Source organism: Mesocricetus auratus, unplaced genomic scaffold (genome assembly GCF_017639785.1).
Source record: "Mesocricetus auratus isolate SY011 unplaced genomic scaffold, BCM_Maur_2.0 Super-Scaffold_100018, whole genome shotgun sequence".
NCBI classification, from domain to species: Eukaryota; Metazoa; Chordata; class Mammalia; order Rodentia; family Cricetidae; genus Mesocricetus; species Mesocricetus auratus.
The window spans coordinates 32,822,076-32,837,685 of NW_024429199.1; the positions used below are offsets into that span (position 1 = coordinate 32,822,076).

General features: G+C 40.5%; 1 protein-coding gene across 9 annotated transcripts in view; it reads left to right on the forward strand.

The window, feature by feature from the left end:
• The window catches only part of Utrn (utrophin), a 485,772-nt gene that overhangs the window by 321,221 nt on the left and 148,941 nt on the right, over nt 1-15,610 (forward strand). For 7 of the 9 annotated variants that reach the window (XM_021224511.2, XM_005065869.4, XM_040758232.1 and 4 more), the window contains one exon: nt 11,492-11,664. In XM_021224511.2, the coding sequence (XP_021080170.1) occupies nt 11,492-11,664 (173 nt within the window). Of the gene's footprint in view, nt 1-2,394; nt 2,597-11,491; nt 11,665-15,610 lie in introns of those variants that run through there. The other 2 variants (XM_021224529.2, XM_021224526.2) reach the window with 2 other exon arrangements.

Consider the following 15,610-nt stretch of genomic DNA (forward strand, 5'->3'; position numbering starts at 1 on the left):
TCCACTGTAAGAGCCTGCTCCTGCTGTCCCATTGTCTGTTGCTCGGTAGGGTAGAGTCTTTGCAGTTCTCCTTTCTGATATGTGCATGGGGAGGGCATGTTTGCACAAGTAGCTCACAGTCCCGAAGCACTCTGGGTGGTAGCTGGACATTTGCCCAGCTGGGAGAGATTGCTCTTTTTCTCCCTCTTCTTTATTTATTTCTTTTTCGTGGTGGTGAGGACAATGTTGGTGGTTTCTTTTGTCTTGGATTTATGTAAAAAGTTTATTTGCTGCTGTTCACAAAGATCTCAGCATGTGGCCCGAGCCGGGGCAGACTGGGTCCCATGGCTAAACCAGTTCCTGAGAATGAGGCTCCTCGGTTTCTGGATGCTGGTGCCTCTCTCTCATCAGTTCTGTTTTCAGCCCCATTACAGATTAGTCTTACTCTGGATGTTCTGAGTAATGGCCAGAGTAAGTTGGGAGTTTCTGAAGTCAAGAGCATCTATTTGTCCATCTGAACCCAGTGCATTGGAAATCGCATAAAGTCATGTTGCCACGGGGGAACATGTAGATTTTTATGAACAAATAATGAAAATATTTTTAAAAGCTTGTTAAATTCCCTATAAACGGACATGTGCAAAACATGTGCTGCTGAAATACTGATGTGAAAATGAGTCGGGAAGTAAAAGGGCTTGAAAATCAGAAGCAGGTAACAGTGATGGCTACTCCTTTCCTACCGCTCTCTTGCTCTTGCTTTTCTCCAGGGTGAAAAGGGACCTCTTTTCCTGTAGGCTTAAATGGGTGCTAACAATTCTGTAAGTCGTCATTTGGGAAATGGTGCTCTGATTTTAGCACGTCTTCCCACCTTTGCTGTTGACTTGACATAAAAAGTAGACTTAGTTACATTAGCGTCATTCTGTCTGTGATGGGCCACTGTTAAAATACTGACTGTTTATCATAAAGTCCTCCACAGGGCTAGAGAGAGATGTTTCCTATGGGCACTCCTACCATTGTTAGCTGTTGTTGCTATGCTAAAAAGCTGTGGAAAGCCCAAATAGCAAAACGGTAGGGTGATTGTCACCAGTACAAAGAAGGTATAGTTAGTTTATTGTGAACTTTTTCCTCTAAAGTCACTGCAACTGAAACTTCATGCTTCCCCGAGTGCTACCAAGGTGGAAAGTAAGTTCAGTGTCATTGGTTGTTAAAATCAGAACATTTTCTCTCGTTTTGTGTCAGTATCAAATTCTCCCTATGAAAACAGTCTGAGTGACTTTTAATAAGATCAAACAGGTTTTAAAAGTTTTTTTTTCCCTCGTCACTTTGCCTTTACAGCCTTTTTATTTTCTTTGCGCGCACACACACACAAAATGGAATTAATCGGGCCTGTTTTCTTTTGTGGCTTATATTGTGTGGCACACCCACTCCCTTTCTTTTCATGGGTGGGCTCCAAGGGGAATATGGATCCTGGGGTCTATTCAGGACTGGGACAATGTCGAGGATACTGTACTGAAGTGAGGGGCAGGGAGGCCTCCAGGAAGTGGGAGTGAGCTTCAGTGAAGCTGGGTGAGGGGTGGTGGAAAGGGAGGATGCTGATTAAAATAATAAACAAGGGCTGAGGAGAGAGCTGATTGCCACAGCGCTGGCAGACCAGGTCTGGGAGCCACTGGAGCTGCTAGGGGCTCGGCTCTGCAGCTGCAGACCCTGCCCAGCGGAGGGCATCATGGGATTTGCCTCAAGACCTATCCTCCGGACAAGACCTTTCCTCCGGACCCAAGCAAAGCAACTTTTAAAACTTTAGCTCCGCAGGCAGCACTGACAGCACATCCCTTGGCTGAGCTGAAGTGGAGAAGTGGAGAGAAACTAGCTTGGTGGTCACCATAGCAACTCAGCCGGAGGCTGCTGCTGTCTGGGACAGTGGGAACTGGTGGTCTCCAGTCTCAGGTTCTTTGGGGTTTCTTCAGCTACGAGCAGGAGCGCTCTCCTGCTTACCGGAACTCTACATAAGTCGTGCTGTTTGAAAACTGGCTCTTTACCCAGATTTTTTTTCCTTTCTTTTTCTTTTTGAAGCCAGTCTGAATGGAGGAAGTTGGTAATGCTTGGCTTTTTTTCCCTCCCTTCTCTCTTGCAAGTTTCCAGGCTATAGCTTTTTTCTCTCCTTCCTTTCTGCTGTGTGTAATTGAGACCAAACTCTAAGCCTGGGCTCAGGAGAGGACAGTGGTGGCCTGCAGGTCATTAGTGAGGCGAGCAGAAAGAGACCCTGGGCGTCTCAGGGCAAAAATCAAGACCATGCCAGCCTTCTGGAACACAGCTACGAGGAAACACAGAAGCAGGTCTCTGCCTTCCGAGCTCCGAAGTCCGTGAAAAAAAGCGGACCCAAGGTGGGGTGGCTAAAATGTCCCAGCGCAAGTTGCTGATGCTCATGGGCCACCGCTCAAGGGCAAGGATCGTAAAGGATTTTACAAAGGATTTGAAAGTATAGCTAGAAAAGATACGGGTTTTAGAAGTTGGACGCTGTTATCTGAAGGAAGTTTGCCAGGAGGATGTAGGCTTCAAGGGCTCCCGGACGATGATTGGTCTGAACTTCGGCTTACGAGAATTGTTGACAAAATTTGAAAAGGTATGCAGAAAACAAACTTCACAGACTCACTTTTACCTTCATTTCTTCTTCTTCTTCTTCTTCTTCTTCTTCTTCTTCTTCTTCTTCTTCTTCTTCTTCTTCTTCTTCTTCTTCTTCTTCTTCTTCTTCTTCTTCTTCTTCTTCTTTCTTCTTCCTTCTCCTCCTCTTCTTCCTCTTCTTCATTTCTCCTCCTTTTCCTTCTCCCTCTTCCTTCCCCTCCTCCTCTGTTGTTTAGTGTTAACTTCTAAAGCATTACTTTTTAAATTTTAATAACTTCTTTGAGATTGTGTTTTTAGGAACACAGTTCTTTCCCTCTGTCAAAACGAGTTCTGATGCTCTGGGCTTTAACATTCCACATCAGAAGGGATGGCTTATATTCAAGTCAGCTGGTAATTTAATTGCCATTTATTTGGTGGAGAAAACAAAACAATAGCCAAACCCAGCAACAAACACTGGGTTTGGGTGCCAAAGCTTGACTTCATCAGGCCTGCATTCCATTTTCCATGCCCCTCAGGTCTGTTTATCTCTCAGGAGTCTGCTGCTGCTGAGCCTGCCTTTGCTGCCAGCCCTGTCTGAGGACCCAGATCAGAGTCCCAGAAGCTGGCCCGTGGTAATCAAGGCAGATCTGCTGACAGACTTTTCCTTCGGACTCTGTTTTAAAAGTGCATAGGGTTTAAGACTTGGATTAGTAGTTTTGCATTTGGCGTCCTCCCTCCCCCCAAGGCTTTTGGCACACCCCAGGGTGGAGCATAGCCTGCAACAAGCTACCTCCTGGCTTTTAGAATTAAACAAAGCAGAAACCTTCCCCGTGCCAGTTGGTGGCTTTTTGAGTGCCAGTCTTGTTTCCAGTCTCTGCTCCTTAAAGAAGTGATGAAAAGAAAAGAGTCAGAACCCTTTATCCCCACCCGCCCAGATGAACTGTTTGTCAACTATTAAATATGTGCTCTGGTTTTCCCCCACTGCTCGCTGAAGGTACAGATGGATATAAGCAAGACTACATTGAATCATTCATAGAATCGATAGACTTTTTCTTCGGAATTACAACCACCAGAGGTGAAAGACGCAAAAGTGATACCATTTTAAAAGGTGCTGGGTATTTTCCTGAACAATTCCAGCCATCCTGGCATCCCAGCAATGGGAACAGGACATCAGAAGCATGTACAGAAAAAAGAACTTAGCCCCTTCTTGTAGGGTGCTCGCTCCTCTTTGCACCCCAACTCTAGTACTGGGGCTTTTGATTGTAACATGGGGCCGACTTTGACCTATTGCTTTCATAGCTGTTAAGCATCTTAATCCTGGAGAGCAAGGGCTGGTTCGAAGTGGGCTTGCCCACCATTTAGAAGGGGCCTGGAAGGGAAAGAATCTCATCCTTGTGGCAGCTGGAAACAGCGGGTGACAAACTTTATGACCATAAAGAGGTCTGTTAGCTCGTTTTCTGCAGATTTGTCTCTTTCAACCTCAAAAGGTACAGGGCATATGTGACATGAATAATTCATTCTTGCCACCCTCCCCCCAACAGTAATTATGGTTCAATAGCTGGACTTTTGAATTGTAATTGCTGCTATTAGTCTTCAAGCATAGGTCAGATAGCTGAGGTGAGCAACCTACTTTCTTAAGCCTCTGGGCCACTTTATGGCTAAAGCCAGATGCTCTGATGTTGGTACACTTTCTCTTTCAACCCCCAAACCTTAGTATCTGAATGTGTCTTAATCTTGTTTTTACTTTAGTAGTTGACTCAACAATAAAAACCCTGTTAAGGGCTTCATTTGGAATTTTCCTCCAAGGGAAGATTTCAGACACACAATCCTGCTTCCACTGAGTATGAAGTTTGCATATGCTCACTTTTTTTTGAAAGTCCTGGTGAAAGTAACACCTTTATGTTTTTCACCAGTAGGAAGTCACCGTCCACAAATGTGCATTTTCCCGACTCACACCTTTTAAAAAATCCTTTGTATATTTTCACAAAGCTGTTTCATATACTGAGCTTATGCTCCATTAAGTCATTGCCAGGAAAACTGGAATTCTGGAAAGGTTTTGCCACTTCACACCTCTCAAATTCAGCTACCTTCTTTTCTCCAACTCAGAAAAGCAGCTCTGCCGTCTCTATGGAAAAATCTGAACTATTGTAATTGGAAAAGCACGGGTGCTGATGCTGTCATGTGCAATGGTGTACTCAATTCCTTTTATCCCATGGGATGCTTGGTGAACCATCTTTATGTTATAAAATATAGAAGATGATCTACTATTTGCAATGGTGGACCCTCTTTATTCCGTAAAATACAGAAGCTGACCTACCATGTGCAATGGTGGTGTCCCTTTACTTTCAATTCCCTTAGTTTTCTCTTCATCAGTATTTGTGATCTGCTTCTAGATTGAACACTTGCCTTGGTGATGCCATCCTTTTCCTAACAGCAGTTATAGTTGTTCAGTCATAAGGTAGGTCATCACAACCAAATGTTGATATTGCTCTATTTTTAAAGCCATTTCTGGCTTTAAGAAAAATAAGAACCAGTGTTGGAATAGTGGATGCAGATCTTGATATGTTTGGTACCTGAAATCAGTGCTGGGTAATAGTGAGAGATAAACTTGTTAAATAATTAAGATTCCTGAATGGGATGAAAGCAAACCATCTGCCTGCCTTTTAAGGCTTCAGTCTGGGCTGATGAAGAGAAAGTCACATTAATTCTAGAGAAGTCCAGTGGTTTTGTTGTTTTCATCCATATTTGAATCTGGCCAGCGATTGAGCATCTACTCCAAAGATGTGTTCCAGGAGGCTGGGCAGATGGCACTTGGGACTCCTGTCTCTAGGACCATGATGTTATGAGTCCCTGGTGATCCAGGAGGCAGGAAGTATTCTGTTACACAAAGAGATGCTGGACATAGACCAGGGAACCATAATGGCTATTTGATTGTTCAAAGTCTGGAAAGAGGAGGAACCACCCTCTTACCAGAGGAGAAGGACCTGCCAACAAGCATGTCTGCCTGTGTCCCTAAACCACATGCAGCCATGCACATGAGCCTTCGAGTGGCTGCCCAACAAGCTCAAATTCATAGATACTCATCAGTGTTTTCCTTGCACATACCTCATAAAAGAAGCATCATGGCTTTTGTGGCATGATGTCACTTGCATTATGCACTATTTTTGTTTCTGTCCCTTCGTCGTACATTGAGTAATGGGCAATTTTATCTCAGTGACATTTTAAATGACTATTGCTTTTATTAATTTTTGTAGCCCTGCTACTCCATGATTAATGACAATGGTCATTCTAAGGGTTTTGTTTTTGTTTTTAATTGACGGATGATAATCATACATCTTTATGGGGTAGCATATGACATGTTGCTACATTTATATATTATGTCATGATTAACTCAGGCTCTTTAAGCCATTCATCATCTGAAACATTTATCATTTTGTTGCTATTTGGATATTCAAAATCTCCTATCACAGTTTTGGAGCACATGATATGATATGATATGATTGATTATAGTCTCCTTGGAGGGTCCATTACCGAGTGGATGGATGGCAGCATTCTTTCTCTTGGTGTGTTTTTAAAGGAAGATGCTCTTCATAGTGACAACATGGTCACCAACCATGTAATGCATCTTTATGCCATTTACCTCCTTAAGCATGATATTAATATTTTAAAAGCTGTAAGAGAACCACAGTTCATATGTAGTGGTCTATCATGTTGAAGAAGGCATGGCAGCCAGAGTGTTTCTGTCCCTGCTTGTGATAGGATGATTTGCTCATAGATGACCATGGCCCAAAGCAGAAAAAGCTGTATTGGAGGAGGGGAAGATGGGCCAGGTTATAGTGCTCAAGCCTGTCACCTAGCAACCTACATCTCCCAGATAAACCCTACTTCCTAAAGACTTCACAGCATTTCAGAACAGCTCCAGTCGGTTTGAAATATATAAGTCTATTGGGAAGACATTTCCCATGCTTGGTCCAGAGCAATCCAGGAGGAACAAGGCAGTAAGCTGCATTTCTCAGGGGTCTCTGCTTCAGTACCCATCTCCAGGTTCCTCCCCTGACTTCCCTCAATGATAGATTGTGATCTGGGAGTTGTAAGCTGAAATAAATCCTTCCTCCCCAAGTTGGTTTTAGTCAGTGGCTTGTCAAAGTAATACAAAAGCAAACTAGGACCAAAGTTTTTCTTTTTTCTTCTTTTCTTTTTCTTTTGTTTTTTGTTTTTGTTTTTGTTTTTTTTTCAAGACAGGATTTCTCTGTATTGCTTTGGAGGTTATCCTGGAACTTGCTGTGTAGACCAGGCTGGTCTCGAACTCACAGAGATCCTCCCAAATGCTGGGATTAAAGGCATGCACCACTAGCACCTGGTGGACCACAGTTTTTCTATTCCATTTTCTTACATGCATTTACATCACAAATAATGGGAGAAGAACATTATTGACCTTGATTTCTTAATTTGTAAAGGTTACTGTCAATACTGTCAACCTGACTGTCAAAATGAGATTCCAGTGTTGATCAAAATATAATGCAATAGCTGATTGAAAGTTGTAAGACTAATTGGAAGAAAATGTAGTATGTAGCATAATTAATAATGTGACTGAAATCAATAAGTACTCGAATAACTTACTAAAACTTGCAAACTGTGAAGATACACTTTTGACTTCACTTGTTTACTTTTATTTGGAAAATATCTGGATTTTTTTCAAGTTATGAATCTCATCTTTAAAACAAAAGGCTCCAGTGATAATCCTCCCGCATTTCTTTTACTCTGTCTTTGCTGTCTCTCAGATCCAGTGAGACTTTTAAAAGACTCACTGGATTTATTTCCCTCCAATGAGTTGCTTTGTTTATTTAGCCCAAGCTTTGGGACAGGCTAGGTAAGTAATTGATAACCTTACTTCTCTGTCTTTAGGATAGGGATCAACACTCCTCCAAGGAAACATTGCTGTAGCCATGTATGGTGAGAGAAATAAACCATGAAAAAATAAAGTTGTGTCAACTAGTCTCAAAGAGCATGCATGTAGTCTAGCAGGAGTTTAGCTGCTGAGGTTGGCCTGTGGCATTATGTGCTGTTAGACATTCACAAAGCTCTGTTGGGCTAATCTAAAGGAGCATTTTTTTCCTACACCTTTAGGCTGCTATTGTTCATAGTACATGGGATACAAAATACACCTGGGCATGGTGGCCTGTTTGTAAACTTAGTTCTTGAAAGATTAAGTGTGAGGATCATCTTAGGAGACATAGTGACACCCTGTCTCAAAAGGGGAAAACAGAAACAACATCATCACAAGTGTGTGTGTGTGTGTGTGTGTGTGTGTGTGTGAGTGTAGAATACATAGTGATACACTGTCTCAAAAGCAAAAACAGAAACAACATCAACATAAACAAGTTTGTGTGTGTGTGATACATAGTGATATCCTGTCTCAAAAGCAAAAGCAGAAATAACAATACAAACAAGTGTGTGTGAGTGTGTGTGTGTGTGTGTGTTAAGGACAAAACTGCTATTAAGATATCAAATACAAAGTAAGCACAAGACAGAATAAATGTATGCCTTTCTTTTTGCTGTTTATTGACCCTAGGTAATGGGTGCTATTCACAGAACTACTACTTGCCTAGTTCTTTTTCAGGCTTCTTCTGGAGAGCTGTGGTGGCGTTGTCTTCTTATGCAACTGATGGTGTTTTAGTCAGATGAAAAGTAGTCATCCTCTTTCCCTTCCTCCTGCTTGTTATGCTTTGGCCCTTCATATGCATCCTTAAGACATTTTCCTGCCTCATTTGCAGATATTAGTTCAACGACTTGACTGCCTTGCTCTGAGCCCAGTGTGCACATGACTGGCTCATGTTAAGAGCTTGAAAGAGATTTGCTTTGTGCGTCTAGATAAATTACAGTCCTTTGCTAATTATCAGTAACCATTTAGTACTATTTAACCTTCTGAAGACCTTGCAGGGTGAAAGAGGTAAGCATTAATAGGGCCCATCTCCCCGGATGGGCAACAAGAGTAAGCCTTCCTTTACGGAACTCTGATTTATTTTATCATTTCATGCTGCTTGAGGGTCATGCCCTCACAGCCTCCTGTGCTTGCATCTCGATGTTAAAAGCATTGCATCACTGCACAGCTATCTACCAAGGAGCATGATTCATTAACCTCATTTAATTCTGAATTTCCAGTGAGAACTTAGACAGGACTCAACAGAACAGGCTTCTAAATGATTTCACGTTTCTCATATCCAAAACTGTTAAGTGAGGAAATTGAACTAACTGTTTACTTCTTTGCCACCCAATCCGTTACCTACTTTCTTCTGGTATTACAGGGGCTAATTTGCCAACCTGTCAAAAATGGGCTTGCATGGAAGAAGTATATGAGTATTTGTTTATGATATTGGTCTTCATGTCATCTATTTTGTTTTATGTTAGGTTTACTCTGTATAACAGAGTATATATAATTTTAATTCTGGGCATTTTGGCAAAATATGCTACCAAATTGTAAATAAAACAGAACAATGGATGCTGATCTCTTTTGCTTTGATCACTTTGTGGTTGTTGATTTTTCTTCCCAACTGTTGATGTTGTTCATGAATGGAAGTGTTTTCCACATATGGAAAGCTTTATTACAGCATGAACATCACTCTGGTACTCTCCCTCAGAGGTTTCAGGGCCATGTATCTTTATTGGCCGAATCCATTCTCTGCATTCTTGCTGTTTTATTCTGTTCACTGTCTTTGTTGAATTGGAAAACACATCACCTGCTGTGATTTCAAGAAATTTGCTTCACACTTGGCAGTATTTAAACTTCTCAAGTAACAGAGTGCTTTTGTGAAACACACTGGAGTGTTTCTATATCCTATTGTATGTCTGTCTTTTTGTAGCTCTTGAATGTGAGGGGAAGCAGTAATGAGGAGCCAGGTCTCCTGTCAGGATGCTGTGGCTTGAGGCTGTGTTGTGAGTCTAGGTGTGGTCCACTGATGTTTAGGAATCTATGCAGTGAAGGTGAGGCCAAGTTCCCTTGGCAATGGAAAGCAAAGAGAGGCCTCATTGATTGTGCCATTGTGTCTCTTGAGAAATATGGTGAAGATATAGATCTACAGCATTGCAAAACAAGTCTTCAAGTTTTATATACAGATCTGTATATGATATATAGGGAATACTCAATGCTACTGCAGATTTTATGATTCAAGTAGTGAGAAGGAACCCCCCCCAAAAAAAGCAGAGGGTCCCAGAAAGGTAACCCAGAGTGGTCTTAGATTTGTTAGACAACTGATTCTGAGTAGCCAATGAACTTTTACTTGCATTTCTCCATGGTCATTGAGAACTGGACATCCTCAGGAAGATGGAGGCCATTTGGGCTGCTGTAACAAGTGCACTAAGATGAATAAATCATGAACAGTACAACTCATTTCTCTCCTTTCCGAAGATAGGGAAGTCCAGATCAGACAATCACAGATTTGATGTCTGGTGAGAGAGAGCCCATATTCTGACTCAGGGATGCTGCCCTTACAATATGTCCTCTCATAGTAGAAAAAGCAAGGCAGCCTTTTGGGACCTGTATTTCTTAAGGGTGTTAATGCTGTCAAAAGGATGCTACCTCATGACTGGACCATCTATGCAAGGCTTCATGTCTTCACATTATCACATTTATGAGTAAAATTTCAGTCTATCAATGGGCTTAAGAGGTACAGAACCTCAGAGAATTGTAGTAGGCTTATAAGGGAAGATCAGCTGAGAAGGGCAGGAAATTGTTGCTCTCCTCTTCCTAATTGAGATTCATTCCCTATTGCTCTCATACAATGCTTAATCTACACTATGAGTTATAGAGAAGAAGACCACAACTTCTGACCCCCTCTGGGCTCTGTTTTCTGTTGATAATTTCATAATTATTTTTTCATTCTTAGTGACTATAATTTATTGTTATATTCTTAGTCTATTACTAAAAGTATAGTTTAGGGTATGTAGAAACTTTTCAAAATTCAGAGAAATATACACAGAAGGAAACTTAGATTTTTCTGTAACCCCTTTAGGTGAAGCATATATTATTTTGATTTTTTAGTCTTTTAATGTATTTGTGTTTTCTTAAATACAAGTGTATATGATAATTTGAAAAACATCTTTAACATTTAAGTAAACATAGCTTATGGCTTTGTACATTGGTTTTCAAACGCAATTGTTCCTTACCACTAATGTATTATAATTTTCACTTTAAAGTAAGCCATTTGTTTAATGTATTTATGCATTAATGTTCTTAAGGGAATACTTGAGAATTAGTTTTACAGGTTTTGGTGAAAATTGTCAACATTCTTTACAATCTATAAGAAATTTAATTGTTAATTTTCACTTTATTCGTCTTTCCATCAAGTAAACTATCTTCCCATTTAACAGAAGAAAAATTGTTTTCCCCTTGTTATTTCTTAACAAAAAACAGATATACATATGAATATTCTTCAAAAGCTTTAAAATAAATTGTATGTGATTGAAAGGCCAGACCCACCCAGGGAAAGCAAGTTTGTGAAAATGTGAAAAACATTCATTATTACATGGTGTTTTGCTTTGGCCATGTGTAAAGTGCATAAAGGAATAATCACATTGAATGTTAAACAAAATTCAAAGATTTGTAATAATAGTTATAAAATTTCAAAAACTGCCCACTCACCCTAAAATGCTAACATCAAGTAGGCCGATACATGAAATATAGATTACTATAAATTCCGCTTTTAGGACATAGGGAATCGATGTATTGAAGATTATAGGCTGTTATTTTCAGTGTCAGAACCGTGGGAACACTTGGTTTTGTTATATATTACAGATGGTAAAATGATGTGTTTCCATTGAAAATAACTCTTCTACAAATACAAAAGCAGTTTTGCAGAAATCCCATGGCATGTCTCGGTGACCCTTAGCATTTACATTGCCTCTGTGCTTTTCTCTTTAGGACATCCAGGCTGAAATTGATGCCCACAATGACATATTTAAAAGCATTGATGGAAACAGGCAGAAGATGGTGAAAGCGCTGGGGAATTCTGAGGAGGCGACAATGCTTCAGCATCGACTGGATGACATGAACCAAAGATGGAATGATTTGAAGGCAAAATCTGCTAGCATCAGGTCAGAATACTCAACATCAAAATAAAACGTGTGTGTGTGTGTGTGTGTAGAAAGAGAAATTACAGTCTATCGCCAATGCAACTCTATCAGAATTTGTATAAGATTTGAATTCCACAGTCTATTTTCTTGCAAGTTTTGACTGAAGATGTATTTAGCAGTAGAACACTTACCCCGAGTAAGGCATCAGGTTCAACCCTCAGCTCTACCAAAAGAAGAACTAAGAGAATAGAAGTGTTTGCTTCATTTATAACCATTGTACTCTCCTGTTTGTACCAAGCTACTCACAGATATTCTTGTTGGAACCTTAGAACAGTTATGATAATAATGTTGCTGACACTTGCTAATTGCCAAGTGTATAAGATTGCTAGAGCCATGTCTATCTATCTATCTATCTATCTATCTATCTATCTATCTATCTATCTATCTATCCATCCATCCATCCATCCATCCATCCATCCATCCATCCATCCATCTATCTATCTATCTATCTATCTATCTATCTATCTATCTATCTATCTATCTGAGACAGGGTTTCTATATGTGTCATCTATTGGCCTAGAACTCACTTTATAGAGCAGACTGACCTTTAACTCACAGAAATCTGCTTGCTTTTGTCTCTCAAGTGCTCTGGAATTAAAGGCACCCACTTTTTAAAAATAAGGTGTCCTATAGCCCAGACTGATCTTGAGTTTGTTGTGTAGCCAAGGTTGGCTTTTAATGTTTTCTTAAAATTAAAAAAAAACACCAAAACCCTTAATTTTTATTATGTGCATGTATATAATCTTTCTAAGTATATATGTACCATGTGTGTAGCAGTCCATGGGAGCAGAACAGAGCATTGTGTCCTCTAGAGCTGTGGCAGTTTACAGTTGCCCATAATTCTAGTTCTAGAGGACACAATGTCCTCTTCTGCCCCCCACATAACCATATTACTTAATTTTTGCTGTAGGGATCTTATGGCTTCTCAGACAGCATTCTTGTTGTTAAGTAGCACTTGGTGTTCTTGAAAAAGAATACTAGTAAAGTGGATGGACAGAATTTTTATACAAGAAAAGAGAAACTTATTGACTATAAAGGTTGAACTAATAAGATGCAAGCCGGAATTTGAATGTATTTATTTTTCTTTTGTTTTTTTAAGGCAGTGTTTCTCTAAGTAACAACCCTGGCTGTCGTGGAATTTGCTTTTGTAGACCACACTGGCCTTGAACTCACAGAGGTCCACCTGTCTGTGCCTGGAGAGTTCTGGGACTAAAGGCATGTGCCATCACTGCCTGATGACTAGATCTTGTTAAACTCTTGGTATTGGACTTATTTTGCTTCATCAAGTTTTTATATCCAATTTGAAGATGTATTTATTGAGATTAAATGCCTCTTCTGGATGCTAGAATGGAAAGTGGAGATTTATGCCTGCTTTGGGTGAGAGTGAAATTCAGTAATTAGGAACTTTAGGATCAGAAGTCTGATGAGAAAACAGCATCGACGAATCACCCAGAGTAATAGAATGGTGCCCTTATTGGAATTCAAGCATATTTTATGGTCATATTCAATAGAAGCTAGAGCTTCTAATTGGCAGTAAGGGGTAGTGACAGAAGAACATATTAGTGAGAGTGGTAATTCAAAAGAGGAATGTTGATAGAAAGCCTTCAATTTGGTTGTATCATGTGTTGAATATGCATAACCATAAAACCAAATGACCCCCAATTTTATTCTTGCACTTTACTAGTTATTTTATGTTCTCAAATAAATTACTTCATCCCTCTGATCTTTACCAAATTGTACTAACACACTTGATTGTCTGAAAGACTAAGTAGAAAGATTTGATGGTTTCTCGGTCTCTGGAGAACCTGATAAAGGTAGAGTCGAGCCTACTTTTTATATACAAGGTTGGGTGAGTGGATCTGCTTCAGTTTGTGCTGGGAATCCACGCAGTGACTCCCAGAGTACAGAAAGGTTTCACCATTATTTGTTACGAATGATTTTCTTTAGAATTAAGGTAGCATGTCCTGGAACATTTGTGCTCTCCTGGGTCTCATAGATAAATCATGCAGTCCCAGGAGCTGGAGAGATGGCTTAGCAGTTAAGAGCACTGACTGCTCTTCCAAAGGACCTGGGTTCAATTCCCATAACCCACGTGGCAGCTCACAGCTGACTATAGTTCCAGTTCCAGGGGACCTGACACCCTCACACAGACATACCAGCAGAAAAAATACGAATGAATATAAAATAAAAATAAATAAATCATTAAAAAAGTACAGTCCCTCTATTTCTTAAGAAGGATGAGATGTGGCACGCTGCCACCTCCTCTCTCTATAGTTCCAGTTGAAAATTTTGTCTGCATCAGCTGCCTATTGTGTTTGTCCGTGTTGGAGATGGAAGCCCAAGCTTCGCTTATGCTGTGTAGATGCTATGTTTACGTTTACAGTGATTCACTGGTGTTTTCCATGACTTGGTATGTGTAACTAAAGATCAAATAACCTTTCGTTTTTATCTTCAAAAATGTAAAAGGAAATCTTATATCATGTACATATTTATGTGAGATAATCTGGTTTGTTTTTCTCAGTATTGAGCTCAGCTTAGAAAGATGTGGAACAGGACAGTTTTGGGGACCATTGCACTTTGGAGAAACACTGTCTTCAAATGAAATTGTCATGCAACAGTTATGCTACAGTGGGCAAGCTGTTAACGTGTGTGTGTGAGCGCGCGTGCGGGCGGGCACGCGCACCTCAGTTTCCTTGTATGTGAATTAAGTGTAGTTTTTTAAATAGTGCTGCCGCCCAATGTCTCTTTTAATCCATACAAAGCGTCTACAGGAAGTGGCCCATATTTACTATTATTATTGGTTACTACTTCGTTTGGCACCAGTTAACTTACAATACACAGGAATGTCTCCCTTCCCAAACGCCTCTCCTATCTTAGTCACAGGTGTGGGAAATGTTCAAGGAATTCACCAGTAAGTAGTGCCCCTCTTACCTGGCTGGCTTCTGAACAAACTTGAAAGGAAAGTGGATTCAGCTGGCCTCCTTAAGAACCCTAATGCCATGAGGATGACTGACAGAAGCCAGGCTGTGGCTTAGAGTTTAGATGGCTAGCTCAACTCTAGAAATGATGCAGTTCCCAGTAGTCATTGCTCAAGGTGGCTTTCCAGTGTGGCACCCTACTTGCAAGAGTGGGGAAAAATCCTTTCTCTGAAGCTCTTTGTCGAAGAAAAATGTCTCTGTGGGCCGATCTATTTTCAGCCCCACCCTGCAAATGATGTGGGCAGGGTTGCTGTTCAGGTCACTCCTCAGCTGCTTCCTTTCTGGCCTTTGGAGGACAGGCAGGTTCTCACATTGCCTTCCATTGGCATCAAATCCTCCTGTGTCTTTAGTATTTCTGAAGACTCATCCACTACTCTTCTTTGTAATTAATTGAAAATTGCCTGTTCTCTTAATTGCTTACATTGCTTGAAATGACCCTTAATAGAGGTTAATTTCCTCCATTTGCCTTGTCAAGAAGTCTGAATATTTATGACTTGTGCAGACATCAAACATCAGAGTCTCGGTCATAAACTGGCCTTGGACAATTGTCTGTCTGAAAAAGGAGCCCTGTCACATAGGCATAAGTAGTTAATAGGCAGCCTCACATGGCCAGTCCAGCGTAACTTCTCCATCTATTTTTCTTTTAGAAGTAAATACGTCTCTATTTCTGCCACTTTATCATTTTACTCCTTATCTATAGGACCATACGGTTCCTATTTCCTTGACATGAATATATTACTTCCTTCTACTCTCTTCCCTCAGCTCTTATTCTTGATGGAATTATCCACACTGATAGCTTTCCTTCCTTCCTTCCTTCCTTCCTTCCTTCCTTCCTTCCTTCCTTCCTTCCTGTGTGTGTATGTGTGTGTTCATGATCATGTGTCTGTTCAGGTACACATACATGGAGGTCAGAAATCAAAGTTACAAGA